The sequence below is a fragment of the Trachemys scripta genome, chromosome 13, assembly GCF_013100865.1.
Source record: "Trachemys scripta elegans isolate TJP31775 chromosome 13, CAS_Tse_1.0, whole genome shotgun sequence".
Lineage (NCBI taxonomy): Eukaryota > Metazoa > Chordata > Testudines > Emydidae > Trachemys > Trachemys scripta.
The window spans coordinates 10,350,015-10,377,043 of NC_048310.1; the positions used below are offsets into that span (position 1 = coordinate 10,350,015).

At 39.6% G+C, this 27,029-nt stretch overlaps 1 protein-coding gene across 1 annotated transcript in view; it reads right to left on the bottom strand.

The window, feature by feature from the left end:
- Positions 1-445: 445 nt before the first annotated feature.
- CDH13 (cadherin 13) overlaps positions 446-27,029 on the bottom strand; it is a 766,947-nt gene continuing 740,363 nt past the window's right edge. Inside the window, exon 14 of the mRNA XM_034788956.1 lies at positions 446-6,209. Coding sequence (XP_034644847.1) covers positions 6,202-6,209 — 8 coding nt within the window. The 3' untranslated portion in view covers positions 446-6,201. The remainder of the gene's footprint in view (positions 6,210-27,029) is intronic.

Below are 27,029 nucleotides of genomic sequence, written 5' to 3' on the forward strand. Positions count from 1 at the left end.
CCCCCTCCATGGCCCCTCCCCATGGCCAGGTTGGAGGCTGGAGCCGGGTAGTGTGGGGCACGGGCTACTCACAGCCAGTAAGAGCTGCCCAAGTGGGGCAACCTGGCTCTGGGGCCAGCAGAGCCCTTGGGGAGTAGTGACCATCGGGGGTGGGGGCCTGGACCCCAGTCTGGGTGGAATGTCCCACCTGGCCAGTAGCCGCCACTCTCTCCACTCTGCCTTCACAGCTGGGCAGCTGGAGAGCAGCAGCTGCTACGGGGTGGCTATGGCAAATTTTGGGGTGGCTATAGCCCTTGCAAGCCTCCCCCAGCACTGCCCCTGAGGCTCTTGCTTCTAGTTTAGCATGGAGTGGTTTCAGATCTGTGTCAGCCACAGCGGGGTGATTATACAGCCCCCTTCGTTCATTCAATGTTGTTTCAGGAAGATCTAAACCCAGACAAAAGGATAAAAGCCCAGACATCCTTTATTTGAGCATTTCACAAATAAATTACAAGTTTCTTTGCAACCACATCATAAATCAAAACGTTTATTTACACCTCAGAAACAGCAAGCAATTCAGCAACTAGGGCCTAAAGGAACCATTCACTGGAAAAGTAGCTGAATAAAATATTCAAATCCAAACAAAAATTCCTGGTGATGATTGAAGGAGACAGAGTTCGTTATGGGGCAAACGTGACGCTACAGGAGGTTACCATTGGACGTTTCAATTAATCACACAGCATATCTGTACTGAATTCGCCACCATACACACTTTCATTTTACAATCCTAGTTCATGGGCAGGGCGCGTATGCATGCCCACGCATGCACTGTCCCTTTAGACTACATTCATTTAACCTCAAAACATCAAATACAGCCACTTATTAATGCAGAGGAGAAGCCTAACTTTCAGAGGATGGGTATAACTCCATATAGTCATCCTGCTAATATTGAAGAAAATTAGGATTCTTTCTGTATCCTCCTTCACACTGCTACTGACTTGCTGGTACATAGACAACTAAAACAAAAGGAGTCAGTAAACAAGTATGCATATCTTCAAATTATGTAAATCAATATAAAGAGAGAGAGAGAGCGCGCGCCGAGTGAGGCTTAAATCAATACAACATCAGAGGTGGGAATAAACTATTTATTTTCAGCACTTTGGGTTGACCATGCATAACCCATGCCCCTGCTTGAGTTGTGTGTTCATCTGTAATTCATAGAATTAAACTGCTTATTCCAAATCCCCATGCTGTGTAGTCTCGCTCTCCCCCTCTACATATCTTATATATAGCTCTATATATGTATGTGTATATCTCTATATATCTACATATATACACACACATAGCAATTGTGCAACTAGTAACTTTCACTGAGAATTTATGTGTGTATTCCTTTCATTTGGACATTGAGAAGTTAGCGGTCATCATAACTTGTGGTTAGGTAAAGTGTGGATAGTAACAGCAATGGGCTGTAAGTTTTACACAGTAAAATAGTTATCTGTATCTGCTTTATGTGGACTCTAGTTTGTTTTCTGAAATAATTTGCATGTGAACTTCAAGGTTACAAATCACGGAGAGCTAAATGGGAAAGAATTGTTGTTGTTTTTTTTTTTTTTTTTTTTTTTTTGCTACCTTTGGGAGACGTAGCACGTGGGACAACAATAGTTTCTACAGATACTGTAAGGGGAATACATAATCTTATATTTTCCCTTGGACCTGCTATTCTCATGCCAGTGTCATTTTTTATTATCATTCATCTTTTATTCAACTTTTTTACATGAAATGAGATAAACACATTTGTTAAGAATTTGGCTTCCGGACATACAATAATATGATCTGTGTACAAAACTCTGCTGTGTGATCAAATGGCTAAATGTATTGGTAGAAACAAAGGGGGGAAATTAGCAATCACCATGCTTTAGCAAACTAGTGATGCAAAGGAATGACTAATGGTAAAACAAACATAACCATAACACACATGCTTCTCTTTTTCTGTAATGATAAAATAAAGCCTTTAAACTGGGTCACCTATCAACTGACTGGAAATCCTTAATTTAATAAATGAGATTGTATTACAGTTCAAATGATCACCCCAGAGACCAACCAGACTTACTTGACTAGAAGTGTGGTCATTCTAAATAAAAGTTAAACAAAATTGTACTGGGGACCTTTGGGATACTTTAAAGGGGTTAGTGAAGGAAGTGAGTCATCTAGAGTGTAGGTTTCCCTAAGTTCAAGCCAGACCTACAATAATAGATAAATGATTTCCAAGTGTCTTATGACAAGTTATGTTATTTTACTATTTACAGCAGACTGATAAAAGCAATGTATTGAGAAATGAGATGAAATATCTCAAGGTATAGGGTCTTACAGACATCAGGGCGGATTTTCAATTTTTTAAACCCTGAATAACTCTGGTCAATGGAGTTACTCTTGATTTATCTAGGTGGAAATGTGATGAGAATCTGGCTCCACGTTTATATTACGAAAACATTGTTCCACTGTGATCTAAATATTATTTGACACCCACCATGAAATTCAGCTGGTTTTCTTTTGTTTTGATCTTCAGACCTGCAGTTACTGAACATAATATACATTAATATATGCACATAGGCATAATGCGAGCACACTCATGAGGTGTATTGACAGCATTTCAGTTAGCAAGTACACTGAAAATGACACATTCACCCTGCTAATCAACACCATTCTTTGATTAACTTGATAACTGTCATATTGGATTCGTGTTTTACCAGAAAATACAGGTTTTGAAATGAAATGATTTATACCAGCGCTGTTTTGCGTATGCTTCAAAATGAAAATGATTAAATTCAGTGTCTTTCAAAATACAGACAACTTTGCATGTATTACACACACATACACACAGAGAGAAATAAATGTTGTCGCAACTAAAATAGCTAAATTAAAATAATTGATGGATTATGAAAACAGCAAAGATTACCTGAACAAATTTTAAACTTAATCCAACATAAAAAGGAAGAGCAAAAGTTATGAGGTTTTTCTTTTTGATCTTTTCTGATTTTGCATGACATGAAATCCTTCCAAATTCTGCTAGTTCCTGAGTTTCAGGAAATAACATCATCTTGGGCCTTTTCCCTCATGTAAGGAAACCCATAAATTTTAATGTGGCTTCTCACTTGAATAAGGCTGTAAGATTTGGCCTATTGGGTTTCTTGATAGATGTTCTTTCTTGAATATGGGGAATTGGGAAACGAGGAAAAATATTAAGATGGCAGCTATGTCTCCTCTTTTCGTGCCTAGGATGCCCAGAAGTTAACTCAAGATGGAGCCCTTGGGCATATGAACAGGAGAGGTTGGGGATTGAGGTTTCAGAAACGCCCCCAATTTTGGATGAGAAAGTCAGGGAGGTATTGGTACCTCTGTGATCCAGAGCCTCCACTGGGGGAATATTCTCATTTATAACTACCCCTTGTATAGGTCAATTTTTTTGCAATATTATTTGAGCTGTTATGCTGCACTGTGGACTCTTATTGCACAGTAAAAGGGTAGGCAACCGGCTTTACCCAGCAGCTTGTCGCTAGGACAGATTCAAACAGAAAAGTTTTATTCCCGGATTTGGGCCCTCTTAGGAGGATCCATAATGTGCTAGGTTTTGAACAAGAAGCAGGGATAGTTTCTCATCATGACTCACGCAAAGCGCAGCCAAATCAATGGGAATCTTTTCACTGACAGACTTTGAATGATGCCCATATGCAGGGGGGAGGAAGTATCCCATTAGAAAAAATATATTTATGTGGAAGGATAGTTGTCGTTTCCATTACATTCAAGTGAAGAGTTTAGTAGATCAAGGCATGGGATGCAATTCCTCTTTGGGAAAGATCCACAATGTATTTCGCATTCATCTATTTTCATTTTGCAAACTTTGCATTTAACACTTGTTTATATGTATAAGTGATTGGTGATTATAAAACAGCAGCATTTGCTTACCACAATGCCTGGGGCAGAAGATGTGGAATGGAAGCATGCCCATGTTCAGGTCGGAGTAACATTTGAGATCAGGCACTTCCGCCTTAAAGGCCTGCAGTTGCCTAATGAACCTTTCTGAAATTCTTCTCAAAAGAACCTCCCATTGACCTCTAAGTACTACTGTGGTAACTCAGACACCTGTGATGTGTTGTGAAAGAAGCAAGGTCAGTGGGAGTTTTTCCTGGGTGAGGACTTCAAGAGTTAAGCTCTCAGAGAAAAAATACAGCTTTTTGTATCAAGGCAGTTTATATCTTATCAAGAAAACTAAAAATTGAGGGACGTCCACAACATAAACTAACTTTTTTGCTGTCACCATTATTAATTATTATTATTATTACTTTAGTTTAAAAGGACCTGTTGTAATATTTGGTATAATACAGGAAGTCAGAGAAAAGCTATTGTACAGCAATTTTTCACCACCAATACACATTTAATATCTAGTGTAACATCATGAAAAACTAAGTGTGTGTTTGGAATTTATTTTTTATACTTCCAAAAAGCTTTAATATTGAAACATATACATGATGTGGAAGGTATGTGTATAATCTCACTGTAGTAATGACAACATACAGAATGACCCATAAGTACTGTAAAAATGCTAACCCAAAAATGCAGCTGGGAAGTTCTATTGCATAAGAAAGCATTGTTATTTAAACTTTAAATAAGCAAGTTTATTAAAATATTCTAAGACATTTACCTCACCCTAGTTACTGGCAAGCTCTAGTAAAAGCCACAGTCTGTCACTAGTATATTTTTGGGTGTGTGTGTGTTAATTTTATAAAAAATTTGGTGTGAGCTTTGATGGATCATTTACAATTTATTAACAGGATCGTCATCTTGATACAGTTAGAAGTTTTTGTTTACCTTACATGCTCACAGAATAAAAAAAGGATTAATATTCATACATAATGAACACCTTTTAATTCAATGTTTGCAAACAAGTGTGGTTATTTCACACACACACAGAAGTGATCTTGTTACTTTTAATTGAAAACTGTGTGTACATGTATATGTATGTGTGTGTATATATGAATATATTTATACAATAGGGCATCTATTTTCCTCACTGTGCTCAGGGATGTCAATGAGAGCTGAGAACAGGCCTTTGTGGTTAAGGAGTCGAAAGAGAGATGATCAATGCATCTGAGAAATCCCTTTACTCCTACTATTCGCATAGGCCTTCTGACATGTAAACATCTACCTACCTGATTGCCTCCGCAGATCAGGCACTAAGAAGTTTAAAATGTCCTCAACTGCGCCAGCAAATAATTATCGGCAGGAGCAAAAAGAGAGGCTGGGTTGAAGCCCCTTTAAATTCAGGCCCAGAGTGTCCCAATATTCTAGATAAAGACCCATAGTGCATTTGACTGCTTTCAGCCCCCTTGCAAATCACAGCCTCCTTATCTCCCAGGGCTGCTGTCATTGTAATGTGGTGTGAAAAGCTGCTTTCACTGCTGCCTCATCAGTACCACCTGTGGCGGAAGGAAAGAAATCGTGATCGGCAATAAAGTGTTGGGAATTTGCGTCTCTTGTACAGAGCCTGAGGTAAAAGAAGTGACATTGCAGAGGACTGGGCCTGGCATAGCTGGCATCACTGACGCGGCAATTTTAATGGTATAGTCGCAGTTGCTCTTGCCTTTTGTGTTACACCATTGTATAAACAGCATATACAATGGGTTTAGCTATGATAGGACAATTATAACTCACCTGTGGCTCTGTTACTCTGCCCTGTTCCTCCCCAACTTCAGGCAACTGTCTCATAAAAGCTAACCCTATTGTGTATCTCTTCTCTGCATATAAATATATATACACACATACATTCATACATCTACAAATACCAACCCACAGACAAAATATTTGTTTTTGAACAGTTGAATAGCAACAAGTCAACAGATAGAAAAAAAATGGAGTCATTCTATATTCAGCTCCCAGAAGGTCAAGTTGAGATGTCATGGTCTTTTAACATTCAGTGAAAATTCGCATAAACCTTGCGTCTTGCAAGAGAAATCCATTATTGAACAACAGTAAGGGCAGAGGTTGTCAAACACTGACGTACAGTCGGCTAGACTAAGTGAGGTTGCAAATTAAATTGAATCTGGAGCAACTGAGGCCTAGTAGTGAAGAACAGTAACTGTAAACTGCGATCTTCGGATTTGATGTTTTCCTTTTCTTGTTGCCATGGCAACTCGGTAGGACAGCTTCAAATGTCAGGAGTTCTTACAGACCTAGGTGATGGGAAATGTGTGTGGTTATTACCGAGCAGGATCACAGCATTCTTTAACTATTCCTTAGGGGAAAAATACATCGAATTACTCATTGGTTTGCATGCATATTATTAAGCAATTGCAGCTAAAACATCCTGGTTCAGAAGCAATTATTTGAAGACAGAAATCTATGGGAGAAATGCCACTTCTGGCATTTAAGGATCTTTAGCAGTGTATAGTCAAGAGGTCTGAGCTCAAAACAGGAGACAGGACCTGTGACCTGATCCTCTTGTACCTTGCCCCTTAGTCAATTACACCTGTGTAAAGTGAGATTAAAATACCAACCAATAATCTTTTTTTAACCAATGATCAGTGCAGGAAAAACAGGCAAATTTTTAAAGAATATGCACTTTTTAAAATTATAGTTTTATTGGCACTTTATGCTCCCTGCAAGCTATGGTTTGGAATAGCTGCTCTATTGATTACGTGGTAGGACAATGGAAACCAAGGATACAGACAAATACAAAGTATACTTCTTATTTTTCCTGTTAGCCAATTTAAAAACACAAATGTTTGCAGGTGTTACACCTTGATGCATAACTCTGCCTTTTTTAGATTGTCACCCTTTACATTGTATCAGAGAGGTGATTGCAAAAGACCCAAAGAAGCAGAAGCAATTAGGATCTGCTCTAACACCCACTGGAGTTAATGGGAGTCTTTCCATTGACTCCATCAGGCATTGGATGGGACCTTCACTGAATTGAAAATACTGTGTTTGAATTGAGAATAAAAGCACAAGGCTGTTGAAAGGATTCACGTCAAATCACGCAGGGTCTTGATCCTACAATAGTTGGACCCAATCTCAACAGAGCTCCAGGCAGATGGAAGGATCTGCTTGTGTGGAGATCACTGCATGCTTGGGCCATGAAGACACATGTCATACACCCATATCAAAAGAGACGAATGTGTTTACTGAATATGCTTGTCTAATCTATGTTAAATTTCTATTCCTTGATCACCTATTTATCATTTTGCCAGTTAACGATAAACACCTGCAGCCTATTCAGGACACAATGGGTATTATTTAGATGCTGGATTGCTATTTCTGTTTGCTCATTTTTGATTACTTGTTTTGTTCCTTTCAGACAAACTGACTTTAATATCAGTTTTGATAAAATTGATTTTGTCCTAATTATTTGCTTGTTGTTATTACTTTTGCATTATTTGAATGGAATTTAATGTTAAATTTCACTAACTACGGAATTACATGCAGCACAACAAAGCAACCCGAGGAAACCTATAACAGCCTACCATCCCCTATGGCAAAATATAAATTACGCAACATATGTTTCTCTAATAATAAGTGGAGGGAAATGAAAGAAGAATAAGAACCTGGAGAGAGGCTTTTGAGAACATGCACAATCTCTAGAGCTGAAGAACAGAGTTCAGCCACTGGCTATCTTCTACTTGCTTTTGTATTCACCTTCCCCACTACTTTCTCCTGAGTTTGCTTAGCTATCATCCATACTTGCTTATATTCTTTCCCAATTTTGAGAACATGCTGCTTTGTGATGTCTACTAGGGCTTCATCTACCATTGAACTTCAGTCATTTTTGGGGTGGAATTTAACTAAAGAGAATACAGTAATGCTATATACTAATACAGTGTGGAAAGGAGGATACCATATATCCGTTTTAACAATAGAGTGAATCTTATTAGGAAGGATGCAATCACCTGAAGTGGAATATTCTCTGGATGGTAGGGCTAATGCCATCCCAATTTCAAACTGCCACAACATTTGGGATGGTTTGGTTTGGGTGTTCAGGTATGGTTATTAAAGGCAGAGATGCTAATCACAAAATTCTGATCCATGTTTGGATATGGATACTCCCTGAGCACCACCACCATTGTGTAGATGTGTTTGGATGAGGGGGTTCAGATTTGGGCCAGTCTTTCATAAATGCCTCTGGTGATAGTGAAAAATAAATTTCACATCTCTGAAAGGCAATACGATGCCTCTCAGCATCATGAAGGGGCTTTTATTCAAGCCTGACTCACACGAAGTTGTGCTGCCTTTTGAATCCATCTACTCAGAGTTTCTAGGAGTCTCTTGGAGGTCTCCAGCTAAGGACAGCCAGTCACACATGGCAAATAAACAATAATCATAACACTCAATATCTGGATAATCCATAGGCTGAAATTTCTTCAGAAAATAAAATTTCAGGACACAATTATGAATCCCAACACAGTCAGGAAATTCCTAGTTGGTTCATCAGCAGCTTGTGAACAAGAAATAGGGGCTACATGTGTTGCATTAATCATTCATTCTAAATAGGTTGCCCAGCTCTAGTTCTGAGCATGATTTTTTCCATGCTAGTTTCTTCTCGACTGGAGTCTAATATAACTGTAACATAATATATATTTCAAACCTCTGCTTCATGCAGTATTGACAGTTCCTACTGTGCAGTGCTCATGGAGAATAAAATATATTTTTATGATGTAATGGTCATATTTTGAAATTTTTCTCCACCTGCAAACAATGGCACAACTCCCCCCCCCCCAAAAAAAAACAAAATCCCATGCCCCTCACCTTCTATCTCTGAGTGCGAATTCCCAGTGGACTCACCCATTTACCAACTAGAATTTAGTTCCTCTGCTCAGCGACTCATGCAATATTCCCAGTGCAATTTCAACCAAATAAAAGAAATGCATTTAAATGTGCCTTGAAAAGTTGCATCAGCTGCTCTTCCTAACTGGAATGTTACTAAACTGATAACGAGAGGAAGAGCCAACGAAAGATGAGATCCTGAACATATTCAACTCCCATTGAAGTCGACCGGAGACCCTGGTGCTCCGCAACTCTTATGATCAGGCTTACTGGGTTCCTGGAATGGTAAAAGGGGCCATAGAGATTATTAGAGAGTGCACATTGGCTGAGAAGCTAATTGCACTGGGCTGCAATTTAAGTGAGGGTTTTAGCTGACGGCTAAGGTTCTGCTGTGTAGGGTTATGGAATTTAAGCTTTGAGTTTGTGCATGCATACACACAATCACAGACATACACACTTTTAAGAAACATTAGGGGGAAAAAACCCTGCCGTTTTTCATCTAACTGTAGCAGGTGGAGATTCCATCTGTACTGGTTTTCTTGAGGAAAAAATAGACTTTTATTTTTTATCAAGAGAAAGCTGTCAAGATTTTCAGTGGGAGTTAAGGTTATTTCTTTATGAGCCATGTAGTCTATCAAATGAAACCCTGGCAACAGTGAGACAAAGAAAACTGTTCATTCCATAGGTTCCAGGGACAGCACAAATGATGTACTGCTTCATTCTTCTGGATTTTGATGTGACCAGAAGCCCTTGATGGGACTCTTTCTTTTTTTTTTTTTTTTTTTTTTTTGCGGGCTGTACACTTCCTCTTCATTTTCTGATCTGGCCTTCAACACAGCCCTGTAGCCATCCTTAGCTTCAGGTGTGCAGATGACAAGGACAATCCTATTCTAAGCACTGTTGGTTAGAGCGGCATCAGCCATGCACTATGATTAATTGATTGGCTTAATTTTGCTGCTTCTTCTGCATGTAAATTGCCTGTGAGCTGCTTTCAGTTCTCTGAGATATATGTTTTCCCAAATTATGTGCCAAATAATTGCTGCAAATAATTCTCTTCTGTATCTTGAGAGCAAGTACTCAATATTTGAGTGTCAGTTAATTTTGATTGCACACAGAGGTAACATGATATGGTTTATGTTCCCTGATCGAATTCACCCAACTTTTCTATTCCAGTGTGAATATCAAAGTTTGCCAACTCAAAATTTGCTTTCCAAGAATATTCTCAAACAGTCACTTAAAATGTAGCATTTTCACAAACACTCTGGAATATTTGCAGAAATTAAGAAGACCCAAAGTAGTGGGCAAGATGCTCACGTGGGATAAATGAGTGTAGCCTCACTGAAATCAATAATGCGATGCCAATTGAAATCAGCTCCCTTGCTGCAGATTAAGTCAACTACTTGTAGTCCTACTTTTAGTGGACATAGAGAACAATTGATCACCGTCCTCTTCATAACAGCCTTAACATAGTTGAAGACTGTTATCACGTCCATCCTCCGTCTTCTTTTGTCAAGTCTAAAAATGCCCAGTTTTTTTAACCTTTCCTCATAGGTCAGGTTTTCTAAACCTTTTAGCATTTTTGTTGCTCTCCTCTGGACTCACTCCAATTTTTCCACATCTTCCCTAAATTGTCGCATCCAGAATTGGACACAGTACTCCAGCTGAGCCCTCCCCAGTGCCGAATAGAGTGGGACAATTACCCTCTATGTCTTATATACAATACTCCTGTTAATACAGCACAGAGGAGACCAGTCCTCTGAGGCCTGCCAATTCCTTCATCTCTTAAGCGGCTGAACACCTTCAAACTCACACTTGACCTCAATGAGAATTGAAGTTGGACTATTCTATTTAGGTACTCACACCATGCCCATTACCCTAGTATTTGAACACCCCTAGTCCGTTGCATAACCAGACCAATACACCTATGAAGTTATGCCTCAAGATTAAAGGCTAACATCTCTGTTTTCTTGGCCACTGAATGTTAATGTGCTCTGCTTACAAGGCCTTGGCATTGACACTAGAAAAAAGCGTCATTCCTTGTCACAAAAGAGGTACGTTTTCTGATCTGAGAGCCATCAGCTGTAATGGCTGTAATTCAGGAGATCCAACGCTTGCTCACAAAAGAAAGACATTATTTAAAATAATATTGACCAGTTTTTCGGTGCTGCTCAAGGTATGGGTCAGACTTCCTAATTTATGAGATTCTTTGGTATTCTTATAAGAAAAAATAACCTGACAAACTTCCAACAGGTTTCACTTTCAATTTTGGTGGGAAAATAAATTTCAGAGAAGGAGGGACAATCAAGCCCTTCTGATTTGCACACAGAAGAATCATAGAATCATAGAATATCAGAGTTGGAAGGGACCTCAAGAGGTCATCTAGTCCAACCCCCTGCTCAAAGCAGGACCAATTCCCAGCTAAATCATCCCAGCCAGGGCTTTGTCAAGCCGGGCCTTAAAAACCTCCAAGGAAGGAGACTCCACCACCTCCCTAGGTAACGCATTCCAGTGTTTCACCACCCTCCTAGTGAAATAGTTTTTCCTGATATCCAACCTGGACCTCCCCCACTGCAACTTGAGACCATTGCTCCTTGTTCTGTCATCTGCCACCACTGAGAACAGCCGAGCTCCATCCTCTTTGGAACCCCCCTTCAGGTAGTTGAAGGCTGCTATCAAATCCCCCCTCATTCTTCTCTTCTGGAGACTAAACAATCCCAGTTCTCTCAGCCTCTCCTCATAAGTCATGTGCTCCAGACCCCTAATCATTTTTGTTGCCCTCCGCTGGACTCTTTCCAATTTTTCCACATCCTTCTTGTAGTGTGGGGACCAAAACTGGACACAGTATTCCAGATGAGGCCTCACCAATGTCGAATAAAGGGGAACGATCACGTTCCTCGATCTGCTGGCAATGCCCCTACTTATACAGCCCAAAATGCCGTTAGCCTTCTTGGCAACAAGAGCACACTGTTGACTCATATCCAGCTTCTCGTCCACTGTGACCCCTAGGTCCTTTTCAGCAGAACTGCTACCTAGCCATTCGGTCCCTAGTCTGTAGCAGTGCATGGGATTCTTCCATCCTAAGTGCAGGACTCTGCACTTGTCCTTGTTGAACCTCATCAGGTTTTTTTCTGCCCAATCCTCTAATTTGTCTAGGTCCCTCTGTATCCGATCCCTACCCTCTAGTGTATCTACCACGCCTCCTAGTTTAGTGTCATCTGCAAACTTGCTGAGAGTGCAGTCCACACCATCCTCCAGATCATTAATAAAGATATTAAACAAAACCGGCCCCAGGACCGACCCTTGGGGCACTCCACTTGAAACCAGCTGCCAACTAGACATGGAGCCATTGATCACTACCCGTTGAGCCCGACGATCTAGCCAGCTTTCTATCCACCTTACAGTCCATTCATCCAGCCCATACTTCTTTAACTTGGTGGCAAGAATACTGTGGGAAACAGTATCAAAAGCTTTGCTAAAGTCAAGAAATAAGACATCCACTGCTTTCCCCTCATCCACAGAGCCAGTTATCTCATCATAGAAGGCAATTAGGTTAGTCAGGCACGACTTCCCCTTCGTGAATCCATGCTGACTGTTCCTGATCACTTTCCTGTCCTCTAAATGTTTCATAATTGATTCCTTGAGGACCTGCTCCATGATTTTTCCAGGGACTGAGGTGAGGCTGACTGGCCTGTAGTTCCCCGGATCCTCCTTCTTCCCTTTTTTAAAGATGGGCACTACATTAGCCTTTTTCCAGTCATCTGGGACCTCCCCCGATCGCCATGAGTTTTCAAAAATAATGGCTAATGGCTCTGCAATCTCACCCGCCAACTCCTTTAGCACCCTCGGATGCAGCGCATCCGGCCCCATGGACTTGTGCACGTCCAGTTTTTCTAAACAGTCCCGAACCACTTCTTTCTCCACAGAGGGTTGGTCACCTTCTCCCCATGCTGTACTGCCCAGTGCAGCAATCTGGGAGCTGACCTTGTGCGTGAAGACAGAGGCAAAAAAATCATTGAGTACATTAGCTTTTTCCACATCCTCGGTCACTAGGTTGCCTCCCTCATTCAGTAAGGGGCCCACACTTTCCTTGATTTTCTTCTTGTTGCTAACATACCTGAAGAAACCCTTCTTGTTACTCTTAACATCTCTTGCTAACTGCAACTCCAAGTGTGATTTGGCCTTCCTGATTTCACTCCTGCACGCCTGAGCAATATTTTTATACTCCTCCCTGGTCATTTGTCCAATCTTCCACTCCTTATAAGCCTCTTTTTTGCGTTTAAGATCAGCAAGGATTTCACTGTTTAGCCAAGCTGGTCGCCTGCCATATTTACTATTCTTTCTACACATCGGGATGGTTTGTTCCTGCAACCTCAATAAGGATTCTTTAAAATACAGCCAGCTCTCCTGGACCCCTTTGCCCTTCATGTTATTCTCCCAGGGGATCCTGCCCATCTGTTCCCTGAGGGAGTCAAAGTCTGCTTTTCTGAAGTCCAGGGTCCGTATTCTGCTGCTCTCCTTTCTTCCTTGTGTCAGGATCCTGAACTCGACCATCTCATGGTCACTGCCTCCCAGGTTCCCATCCACTTTTGCTTCCCCTACTAGTTCTTCCCTGTTTGTGAGCAGCAGGTCAAGAAAAGCTTTGCCCCTAGTTGGTTCCTCCAGCACTTGCACCAGGAAATTGTCCCCTACACTTTCCAAAAATTTCCTGGATTGCCTGTGCACCGCTGTATTGCTCTCCCAGCAGATATCAGGGTGATTAAAGTCTCCCATGAGAACCAGGGCCTGTGATCTAGCAACTTCTGCTAGTTGCCAGAAGAAAGCCTCGTCCACCTCATCCCCCTGGTCTGGTGGTCTATAGCAGACTCCAACCACGACATCACCCTTGTTGCTCACACTTCTCAACTTTATCCAGAGACTCTCAGGTTTTTCTGCAGTATCATACCGGAGCTCTGAGCAGTCATACTCCTCTCTTACATACAACGCAACTCCCCCACCTTTTCTGCCCTGCCTGTCCTTCCTGAACAGTTTATATCCATCCATGACAGTACTCCAGTCATGTGAGTTAGCTCTCCTTAGAATGAAGAATGAAAATGGAAAGACAGGAGAGGGATGAATTTCAACGGTATTGTTTCAACAAAGCTTTCTAAGAACAGTTATTAAGGAACCAATTCAACAGTAATTGAAGTCAATGGAATGCCTTCCAAGGGCTGTTCTAAGTGACACTGGGTAGAGCAGTCTCTTACAGACCATTCCACTGGTCAAGAACTGTCAGAATATGGGGTGCCCCCAATTTGCCCACTCCCACTGCAGGATGGGCAGGAACTCCCCTTATGCCTAGCTATACCAAACTGATTGTTTAATATACGTTCCAGTATTTTTCCAGGTATTGAAGTTAGGCTGACCATCATTCCCCAGGTCCTCTTGATCTTCCTTTTTAAAGATAGGCAATATATTTGCCCTTCTGCAGTCCTTTGGAACCTCATCCATCCCCAACTTCTTTCTCCCAGATGCAGAACTGCCCTAATAGAGCAGCTGGGGAATCAAGATATGTAAGGGGAATCTGTAGTGGCAAAAAGCAAAAAGGGGATAGAAGAGGAGTAGGAAGTATCTGGTACACAAACTAGCTTTACAGAGTCATGTGAGAATGGAACGTGTAGATCCTCTGCTTACTGTGTAAGGAGAGCTAATAACTGATGATATCAAGAAGGCTGAGGTGTTTAATGCCTACTTTGCTTCAGTCTTCACTAAAAAGATTAATGGTGACAAGATACTCAACACAATTTATATTAACAACAAAGAAAAAGGAACACAAGCAAAAATAGGAAAAGATCAGGTTAAATAATATTTAAATAAGATAGATGTATTCAAGTTGGTAGAGCCTGATAAATTCATCCTAGGGTACTTAAAGAACTATCTGAAGCAATCTCAGAACCATTAGCAATTATCTTGGAGAACTCATGGAGGATGGATGAGGTCCCAAAGGACTGCAGAAGGGCAAATATATTATCTATCTTTAAAAAGCGGGATCAAGAGGACCCAGGGAATGATAGACTGGTCAGCCTAACTTCAATACCTGGAAAAATACTGGAACATATATTAAACAATCAGTTTGTAAGCTGCTAGATGATAATAGAGTTATAAGGAAAAGTCAACATGGATTTGTCAAGAACAAACCAACCAACGTAATTTCTTTCTTTGGCAGCGTTATTGGCCTAGTGGATAGTGGGGAAGCAGTAGATGTAATATATCTTGATTGTAGTACGGCTTTTGACACAGGCCCACTTGATATTTTCATAAGCAAACAAGTGAAAAGGGTCGAGATGCAATTTCAATAGGTGAATTCACAACTGATTGAAAAGCCATATTCAAAGAGTAGTTACCAGTGGTTCACTGTCAAACTGTATCTAATGGGGTCTTGCGGGGTTAATTTCTGGGTCTGGTACTATTCAAAATGTTGATTAATTACTCAGATTATGGAGTGGAAAGTATGTTTATAAAATCTGTGGATGACACCAAGCTGGGAGGGGGTAGCAGCACTTAGGAGGACAAGATTAGAATTCAAAATGACTGACAAATTAGAGAGTTGGTTTGAAATCAACAAGATGAAAATCAGTAAAACTAAGTGCAAAGTGTTACACTTAGGGAGGAAAACTCAAATGCAAAACTATAAAATGGGAAATAAATAGCTAGATGAAAGTACTAGTACTGCTGAAAAGGATCTGGGGGATATAGTGGATTACAAATCAAATATGAGTCAACAATGTGATGCGGTTGCGAAAAAGAAAAATCATTATCCAATCATAAGGGTTTGTCTAATGGATAGTTTTTAAAAACGAGCTTGCAGAAAGTAACAATCCATTTTAAACAGCCTGCTTAAGTGTCTGTGTTATGTATTTATACAATGGTAGTAGCCACCTGTCTATTCCTAGAGGGCGAATCTAATGTTCACTCTCTATTCGAGGGTGTGTGATGGAAGAAAATGGCGAAAGAACACACATGCCATTCTTGAAGCCCAATATTTCAACCTGCCTTACCTTACCAAAAAAGCCCCATAGTTCATACCCTTGCCTAAGGGCCTGATTTCCAAGAGCTCATTGTCCAACAACTCCCATCTAGGTACCTCCAGCTTGTATTGGAGGTACCTAGATGGCACTGACCATTCTCATAGCTTGGCGGTTTTCTGATGCCATTTCCTATTTGTTTCAAAGAAACAGAACAGAACAGTAAAACTAAATTCCAGAATGTGGACCCATTTGCTAAACAGCCCTTGAATGCTTTGTTCCTCCCAAGAGACAAAGATCAGCCCTGTGCAGAGGGACAGTACATGCCCTATACACCACTTAAGTCCCACTGAAACCCTCATGGGAATTAATGGTGCATAAGCTTTGTGCTGACTCTCTGCATGGAGATGAACTTTATCTAAGATGTGTGTTTGCACCAATTCTAATTTAACATACAGTAGGATAGCTAACAAAACTGGATTCTACAGTTCACTGCTTGCATGTGCCATTTTCTTCAGAGGAAAAACTTCAATTACCCTCTCATCGGAAACACTGAATTTAATCTTTGCATAATTAAAAAACCACATTTACAACATGGGGTTTGTTGAAACCTCAATACTGTTGCAGAGTTAGTAGGGAAATGGTATATAACATCATAACCACAGTCACCTCACCAACATTCAGATAATTATTTCCTGGGCTTACCCTCTAGAAAAGGGCACGGATTAGATACATAGTCACTGCTGTAGCCGAAATGTAAATTATAACAACAACAACACACCACAGAAGTTTTCAAATAAATTATTTGGTTTTTGCCAGTGTCCCAGTGTGTGTGCGCATTTTCCAAATATCCAGAACTATGCTCTCTTTGAGCTTTCTCCAAATCCATTTCCATGGACTTCAATAGGACTTGGATAACGCCCTTGGAAATTACTAATATTTCTTTGGGCATATAGAAAATAATCATTTAATAGCCACTTCCTAATGAGACCTAGGTCAAATCTTAGTGTAGCAAGATGTTCTATAAGCTTTACTGCAGGTGTCAGAAGATATAGGTTCCTGATCTTTGCCAAACAGGCATTTGCTTTTCTTAGGAAAGAAGGGAAATTTATTCCCCAAATTCCCACTAGACTTGGAAAGATGAAACATCTGCCCCAGTTAGAAAATGTGTTTGCTCCTCTCAGCAACCAAGAAACCTATTTTTTGCATGAGCCAGGAGGTGTGCCTGTGGCCAGGGAGAATCCGTGATCTAACTGAACATACATACAAGGGTGAAGGATCTAGAAGAAAGAGAAAGTAAATGATTTTCCAATGGAAAATATTCAGTTCACAGGTTCACCCATGTAGTTCATTGTCATTTGCTTTAGTAAAATGACTTCTAGACTCTTAATGATAAGAAAAATGCAGCATGTAGTAATTCTGTATGTCTGAAGTGAATCTGTCGTACCTACAACTCCACTAAAATCTTAAACACCAATGTCAATATTTAATTTCATGAATTAAAATGACAGCAGTGCTATACAAACGGTTGAGACCAAGCCTGGCAAGAAAGTGGAGAAACATGTCAGTTCAGGCAGATCAGCTACTAAAGGGCACACCAGGTCTTCCGGAGGCTGAAATAATTTCCAAAGGGAAGTCTCTTTGGTACTGCCAGCCTACTTTAAAGATGTTTTCACTTGCGCTATCAAGTAATTAGTTAATTAAAAATATAAATTGGCCAGAACTTCCATTGGAGTAACACTTCTTTACACTGGCTGATCATCTGGCCTTCATCTTTTTAACTCATCAAGTTCCTCCTCCTTCGTTGAACCCTTTTTTCTTGATTTGTTTATTTGTTTGCTTTTATACAATGGGCAATTCTTAGACAGTGTAAAATATGCATGTGACCTCTACTTATAGCAAAGCACATCAGTCCTATATGGATTAGTAGTGATGCTTGTTTTGTGGTTGAGGGAAACTTTGAAAGCTAGCCTACAACTTTTTATTACCCAGTGCTCAATGTGATTATGCAGCTACCTAATAAAGCAGCTTCCATAAACATTCCTGCTTATTATTTGTTTCGAGTATATTAATTTGGGGACTATAATTCCTACAGTAAAGCGCAAACATATTACAGGCCTTGGATATATTTTTTTTCTTTAAGTAATACAGTCACGTCACCATAGCTTTGATAGACAATAAATATAAAGCTGCACTCTCTTTCAGTTAAAGTGGGAAATAGGAGGGAAGGGGAAGATGTCCAGTAAAATAAGTATGTAGGAAAGAATTCTCTCAAGCACTGAGCTGTTAAATCCCACCGAATGGCTGAAAATATTCATTTAATAAAACAGACAAGTAAATGTTTGAAGCAGACCGACTGAGTAGTTCTCTTTAAGTTTTCACACATATAGTACTAAAGTAAATGAAATGCATCAAAGATGAGAGCCAGCCAACCTTTTAAAACAATGGAGAACTACTTAAGCAGTCTAGTCTCATCTTACAAAGCAATACAGCTCAGTTTGCGAGCAGTCTTGCAAAAGTAGAGCATGAACATAATTAGTCCAGGGACACTTAGTCTCTAGGTAAACTATATCCCAACATGAAATATTGAGAGAATCCCTAAAAACTCGTTATTAAAATAGAATGCAAATGAGAGGAAAGTAATTTGCTCAGCAGCCATGGAAGAAAGTGAAATCAATTAGAAATTTGTCAGATTTGGCTGTGCTGATGCTATATATAGATAAATATCACTTTAAACTGCCCCTGAATTTTCATTTCAACCTTAAATCTTCAAAGCACTTTTGTACATGCCCCGTCTGTGCATGCATAACCCATGTATGCACAGATCTTATGGTGGACATGAATGATTCAAAGCCCCAGTGGCTTCTTCAAACATTCCTCTGGATAATAAGAGTTATCTTCATCCAATCAAGCAACACCATGTGACATTTCTGGCCAATCAAAACCCCCCAACTCATCTTGAATTTCAGATATCACATATTGAATACCAGTAGCAAGTTGTTTAGGATCAATCTATATAAAAAAAATATAATTCACAAAGATATGTGTTAGTAATTTTGAGGTACTCAGATACTACAGTGATTGAGAGAGCGAGAAAAGCATAGCTAGATAAAATAACTAAGCGAGAGAAAACAGAATCATGATTTGTTGTGGACATTTTGTGAGCAGGAAAACAGCCTAAATTTGTCCAGTAAAGTATTTTCTATGAATCATTTGCTCAGTCCTCGTTTTTAGGCATAGTCTATTTTAGAACAATTCAGAAAACTGTCTGAAGTTACACACCTGATGTTACAATGTTATCCAGAAAACAAACACAGTCCTTTATATTACAACCATTTACCTCTGCCAAATAAAAAAAAAATGGAAAAAGAAAATGTTCTTCTGAGTGAACACCACAGAAAGGGCTCCTAGTTTAATCTCTTCAAATGTCTTTTTCACCTCTATGGAATGCTGGTGTTACCACCACCACAGATTTTAAGGAACTAGTTGTTTTTGTATTATCAAGTATTTATTTATTTTACATTCCCAATACATATCTATCTATCTCTATCGATCTATATTTTCTAAACCGTCACATGTTTTTCAACATTTATTTTTCTGGAATCTTTAGTTTAAATATACTTAAAATGCCCTTTACCGATCCAAATAACTGTACTGATTCACTGACATTTAGGCCAATGACTTACATTTTCATTAAGGTTAAGTATAAACTGTGGGTGGGGCTTTGGTCTTATCTATATAGCGAGGTATTAGGTACTGAACCTGCAATTCATTGTGCGTGGGCAGATTGCTGTGCTGTGCCCTCTGACTTCATGTGTGCTCAGCCGTCAGTCAGTCTTCTCACAATAAGTTGTAAGACCCAGGTGTTACATTGCCATTATTATCAGAGTATCTGAGCATCTCATAAACATTACTGAGTTAATTATGTCTCCGAGAAGTTGGAAAAGACGGGGGGGCTAAGACAGACCCGGAGAGATTAGATTTGCCCAAGATGTCTAAAGTAGAGCTGAATCCACATCTTCTGGCTCCCAGTCAAGTGCCTTAAACATAAGAGCACTATTCTTCTACTAGAGGTTGGTCAATCAAAAATGTTAAGGGGCTCACAATAAAACTATTGTTCTCACAATATAGGTGGGCCGGTGTCTCCTCGCATTTCAAATCTAGGTATAATTATTATTTCATAGCACTGTATGTCTATTGTCTTCAATGGAGATATTTCTGATTTACGCCAGTGTGAGAAGAGAATCAGGCCCTAAACAGCACTATTAAAAGCGCCTTTCATGCATACAGTATGCATCCTGGACTATCAGAAAAGAGCTTTTGACTACAGCAGTGCAAAACTACTAATTTTCACATCAGAAGCATTCATAAATTTCATACTTAGTGAAATTTTGCTAATATGTACAGCTCTATGTGATGTCAATACTGAAATTATATTTTTCTTAAAAAAATGAGTACTTGTTCTGGTAGAAATTCGCTACTTTTACTAAGAAGTTTTGGCTTTTGTTTTCATTTAACCAGCAAAATGTTGGTTCTCCTATCTGTAAAAACTACTTATTAAAATAAAACCAGCCACAACACATCCTAAAAGCACTGAGATGGGAATTATATATATTTATTTTTTGGCAACCCCACTAAAATGAAATGTTTTCCACGTAATTTTTTCCTCTGACCTCATGGAATAGAGCCAGATATTTGCTCCTTTTGAAAAAAAAATATCCTCTAAAAATGAAACAAAAGTTAAACGATGAAAAGCTGTATTACTTGCCTGATTCAACCTAAGCAAAGCAAAGAAATTCAGAGATAAGACTCAAAACTGTGTACCTGCAGGTAAAAGTCCTGCACTGGCAAAGGAAAAGACCAGACAACCTCATAGGTCTTTTCCATCTGTAACTTCTATCGTTTGTCTTTGGTTCACACTAGATCGCATAGACTGAATCTTCAGATGTTAGGTGTTCGTGCATTAAGTAGAATTTATATGCTGCAATTCCTTTGTACAATGAAGTGGGTTAAAGGTGACATTTCAGTTTTAATTCTGGCTCTCCACACTCAGGCAAGTTTAAATCTGCCAGTTAATATTATTTGAAGATTTTTTTATTGGTTTAATATCCAACATTTGAAATCCAGGGGAAAAATAAGATGTTGGGTCTATTAGCCCTGTAGATGCATTCCTAAATGGGGATGGTGGGCAGCAGAGAGGAAAAGCTATAGAGGTGGCGGTTACCATTTCAAAAGGAAGGATAGAGGAAATTAATAGGAAGTTAAATTCAAGGATCTCTCTCAGGCTTATCTGCAATCACAATACAGGCATCAGTGCACTACTCTTGTTTCTCAACACACTGAAGGCTTTTCACACTTTAGTTTGACAAATGAATTTCAACACAGAGACCACAAACTCATTTCATTTCTTCACAGCCACCTTATTTTTGGTTTCTATTTCTTTCTGTTCATGATAATGGAGTATTTTAGTTACGTGGGCTGAAGTCATCTTTACAACTTTGTAGCCCACTTCCCAGACTGAATCAAAAAGAGAAAGGTTTCTATCATTTGTCTACCGTCAACTAAGACTTAAAATGTTGAACAGAAGTTTTCAGTTTCACCTCTTTCTCATAAGTAAATTAAAGCAAAATATTGTTACTGCTGTAATTAATTGAAAGCATCAGTGCGCATGCTATTTGTTCTGGTTTTGACTATTGTGCTTTGAGGCCTCGTTTTTAATCTCTGGTTTTTAGTGGGCTTAGCTCTGACTTAGTCTTTTATGTTGATTTAACATAAATTAAAATGTGATAAGCAATCCCCAGTTTGAGAAGATGTACAATTATTTCAAAATCAAGTCTAAATATGTAAATAATAATATTCTGAATAATGTCCATCTGGTCTGAAATCTAGATCTGATCATACAGGATAGCTATAATAATTCACGGAGAGCCCGGCTTTTGCTGTTGAGCTCAGTGTGACTGTGAACACAGGTATGTTTTCTTCCTGATCCTCCTTTAAGCCAATGGCAAATAGCCTGATGGAGCTGGAGGGCATGTATACTTTGCCCATGCTATTGTGCATATATCCAGCCCTGAAGGTTCTTTGATGCATATCTGTGAGTGGGCTTGTTTTGATTAAGTTCATTGTGGAAACTCATTCTACCATGGCAGCGCTACAGGGGAATGAGAACAATATTTCTATCAGGCACAAAGTATCCTGAAAAACTAATAGTCTGGTGGTTAAAAGCTTGTTAACATTTATGTACACTGTCATTTGTTGTGAAATTAATGGTATTTAAAGTGTAATTTGTACAGTCAACTATGCTCCTTTTACTATCCACCCAACACCTGTGGAAAGTGATCTGCCAGACTGTCAAATGGTACATTGCCATAATGGGCTAATTCTTCTTTTTTTAAATCAGTAGGCCACTTTGTGGAGATCCTCTTAGTGGAAAGGCTGGGAGGTTTCAGTTAAAATGGTGAATAAGTCCATCATGAAATACAAAATGCTAAAAAATGTTTTGATCCCCTTCAGAATACCCCTCACTTGGGCTACATCAGCTCCTGAATTCAGATATTTTTACTGCGTGACATTAAAATGATCATTTTCCACCTGCAGTAAATCTGCCTAGCATACGTGAGGGATACCTCCAATATAACTTATTTTGGCGTGGTTGGTAAATTAACATGCTGCGTCTCTTTCCTGAAAGAAACAAATAGTTGACTGTAACTGCCCGGTCACCACAGACCTCACATCAGAGCTCCGAGAGACAATATTGTACCTTAAAACTGAGGCTTATGTGCAGATGTGTCAATAGTGCACTCCTCCCTAGTCCTGCCTCCTTGTCCCAAGGCATTACTCTGTGTGACTGACATCCAACAGGCTTATCCCCGTTCTCTCTGGCTGGCAGCTGAGATCTATTTCTCTGATCAGCCCCATCTCTTCACCCTACTACCCAGAAGCTTCCTTTGTCCCACTCTCACTCAGCAATACCCTTTTGACAGGCACCCTATTTCTGTTCTCCCTGATATCACAGGGCCACAAGGAGACAGGAATGGCCAGCCTGGATCAGACCCATGGTGGATCTTGTCTAGTATCCTGTCTCTAACAGGGGCCAGCACCAGATGCTTCAGAGGAAGGTGTAAGGACACTGCAAAAGGCAGATTAGGAACAATATGCCCCAACTTTAGGTCTCATCCTGGTCTCTAATAGTTAGAGATTGGTTTAAGCCCTGAAGAATGAGATTTAAGATCCCTTCCAAAATTTGTTAGCATTAACTATTGTAACTCTGGATGTTCTTGTTATCCAGATAGGTGTCCAATCCCTCATTAATCTTACTAAGTTCTTGGCCTCAATGACTTCCTGTGGAAATGAGTTCCATAGATTAATTATGCATTGCACAAAAAAATATTTTGTTTTATCACTTTTGAAATGCCACTTTTCCATTCCATGGAATGGCCTTTGTTCTTGTTTTATGAACAACACACAAACCGGCAATCCCTGCTTTCCTTTTCTTGCACCAACCACACAACTACTTATCCCAGGCTTCTGGGCAATTGTATATTTCTTAGCCTGCCATTACTGAATGTACTCAGCAGCAGCTGAATATGCTGAACTGTTTCCTTTTGCTTGTCTTGAAGTTTTAATCAGGTTCTTCAGTTCTGCATTCATTTCATTCAGAAATCTGCCACATATCACTTCTCCTGTGACTTACAGAACAGGTATATTTTCTAAGTTTAGTTAATAATTGTCCTATTTAAAGATGTTTTGTACTGGCCAGAGATTCACACCGGGCATTTTTATACTGAAAAGCTCTTTCATGGGGTTATCCATCCTCACGCCAGATGTCAATTACAAAAATGAAAGATTTTGCCATCAACAGCAAAGTTCACTTGATTGAGGAATTTACCTCTTAGGAATAAGAGCCTCATAAAACATAAGCACCAGGAGCAAAGTGAGCTACGTAAGGGGTTTTGCAAAAATTAAACCCATAACTTGACACTAGCAATGGGATATTTCATCTGTTCAATAAGCATTAAAGTTATCTTAGTTTTTATGGCACCATAATCTTTGATTACTCTGATAAATATTTGGACTATGCAAGACATTGTGATAGAACTAATGGCAGCTATAAAAAGAAAACCTACTTGTGGACATGAGTAGGAACCACCCTCGGCCCCCCTGCATCGCTCCCCGGACATGACACCAGCACAGTTTGCAAAAGTTCTGAGCCAGAGCCAAACTTCTCAGCTACTTCTTAGGCTTCATTCTCTACTGCCTTGTGTGGTCACGCACACCTGTGGAAAGTGATTTTAAAATGCTACCGGTCTGATCTAACAATGGTTTTCAGTCACTTTGCACAAGTATTAATGACTGTATGAGATACAAGCCATTGGAAAATCAGGGTCCTCGCTCAATCGAATTCAATCCATTGTGGAGAGAATCACTGGATTTTAGGAAAAAGTCTAAATATGATCTGAACCCGGGAGGTCAGGCCTATCTTTGCCTGAATGTGCTTAACCCTATTTGTTGAATTCATGCTCACATTCACAACAGTGGATAAAATCACCTACATCTGGCAAAAGGTGGTCTTTCCACGTGTGTTTTCCAATACAGCTGGTGTTTACTTGGCTTTTCATCAGTTGCCAGGACAAAAGAAAGAATATCTTTTCCTACCCAAACAAACCACACCTGCAAATCATGCACAAATGCATCATTTGTGCTGCTGTTTTGCAAAATTAGAGACCAGGATCCATTTGTAAATTTGACCCTTAATAATTTTTTGACAGGCAGCTTTTTTTTAAAAAACAAACAAACAAATAAACATACAGTAATGGGCTTGCTTGTGGCTTTTATGCCTCAACCCCACGTAGGATGTGGTGCAGAGCTGCGCTACTCCAGGAAGAGCGCCAGAGAGAGTGAGTGTCTTAGATGGGTACTGTCTCTCCGGCGCTGCACCTTGCACATAATGATGGAGCAATATGTTCCCTCCTCAGTATGCTGGCTTTGTTCTATGGCTTAGTATCGAGTGTTGGCAGGATCAAGCAGCTACCATCTCCTACCCCTTCTCATTATATTGCTCCCTAGTGGGTGTTGGGGTGGGCGAGAAAGAACCAGCAGTCCCTGTCTTTCCCAGAATGCAAGAACTGTCAGTGTGAATGGTTCTTTTGCAGCCACACAATGAAGGGGAATCTCATTGTGCAATCCTTCTGTTCCTGTGCACACAGGCCATTTCTCACAATCTGGGCCTATATATGGTTCACATTTTAACTAGTTAGGGATGTGGAGAAATATACTCAGTGATGATCTGGATCCAACAGGTAGAATGTAGATAAACCTACTTCCCAGGGTTCATTCCCAGGAAAAATGTGTTGACTTCTTAACCTGCTAGATAACAACCAAGTGGGTATATTCAAAACCAAAACACTTAACCAAAAGATATTAAAACAATATAACCCCTTCCTGTAATCACATCCTGTACAGACAAACCAAAAAGAAGAAAGTTTCAGAAGGAAAACTGAAATCTCATCTACAGATGCAAAGAGATTATTATAATGGGCCTGACTTATGCCTGGTATAATGCCATTAACTTCCATGTAGTTGCATCAGAAATGAATCTGACCCAATGAGCTGCATATTAACACACATGGGTATGATTTTTTAATGTCCTGCAGAATAGTTCTAGCAAACATAATAACTACTTAGGGCTGAATTCAGGGTGCAGGGTAACTGGACTGACACAAGTGCAGTCACTCCAGATGTCACCCAATGGAATCGAAAACAGGAATTCGCACTTAGCATTTGTACAGCTCTTTTGATCTTCAAAGAGCTTCACAACATCAGCTAATTCTAAACTTCCCACAGTGACTTTTATGCCTTTTGGGATAAAAGCAATATACTCAAATAAAAAAGAAACCAATATGATGTATACTATATAATTTAAGCAGCCCCAAAATGCCATATGTGCAAAACTCTGCTACTCAGTCCTTTATCTCAGCATAATGTCATATTTTACTTTACCCAGACTCTAAGCCCTTTGGTCGTGCTGAGGTGTTAAATCCACCTATACAATACCATGCATATATATGGTGTACTGTACAAATCTTACACAATCCTTAAATCATAGATGAATTGTTATTATTATCTCCATTGTAGAGATGAGGAAACTGATGTAAGAGATTTGTCCAAGATTAGAGGTGGGCAAATTTTTTTGGACAAATAGTTTATTTGTCAAAAAATGCAATTTTGGGTTGACAAAAACTATTCGTGAATTTTGGTTGCATTCGTCAAATAGTTTTGGCCAAAAATCCTCCCCCAGATTTTTTTTTTTAATTCAAAGTATTTTGTTACAACATGCTCAAACTGAAACATTTTGACCTTTCATTTCAAAATTATGTTTTGTTTTGTTTTTTGAAATTTTGCTTCATTTATTTAAACAAAACAAAACAAGCGAAAACACACTCAAAACCAAAACAAAAAATAGGTGGGGGAAGGGTTTGGATTGAATAAAATATTTTGTTTGACCTGAATGAATTGAGGGGAGAAAGGGAAATGGAAATGAAAACTTCCATTTCAGGTTGATATGAAATTAATTTTATTTCCAGATTTTTTTGGCTCAACCACTGAACTGAAAAATCAATTATTTTCTCAGCTCTGCCCAAGATCATTAGAGCAAGCCAAGGGCAGAGCCAGCATTAGAACTCAGAAGTCCTGGTTCCCCTAGTCACATCACCTTTCAAGCATTAGTTTTGACTCTTGACCCTCCAAAATTAAATTGTGCATTCGTAAGGTTTATTTTTCTTTTTAGAAAGGCTACTTGGAAGCATCAAAGGAGAGACAATCCATTGAAAGTTATCCCAAGCCATCAACTCCTGTTCTCTCTTTTTGACTTGCAGTTCTCCAGACTATCAAACTTAGATGTCTATAAACTCAGATTCTTGAATAAATTCCCTGTGTACGGTTGCTGACGTAGTTTATGTGGGGGAATAGATTGAAGCAGACACTACTCATTTTCATAGTGACCCACAACAGCTATTGTTACAAGAACACCTTTAATCTCCTGTTTCTGTTTTTGAATTGAATTCAGGTGGGGAGAGATGAAGGAAAATGAGTCACAAAACTGTTACTACTGCCCATGCTTCTCAGTTTATAACAGGGGTCGGCAATGTTTGGCACGTGGCTCGCCAGGGTAAGCACCCTAGCGGGCCGGGCCAGTTTATTTACCTGCTGACGCGGCAGGTTCAGCCGATCGCG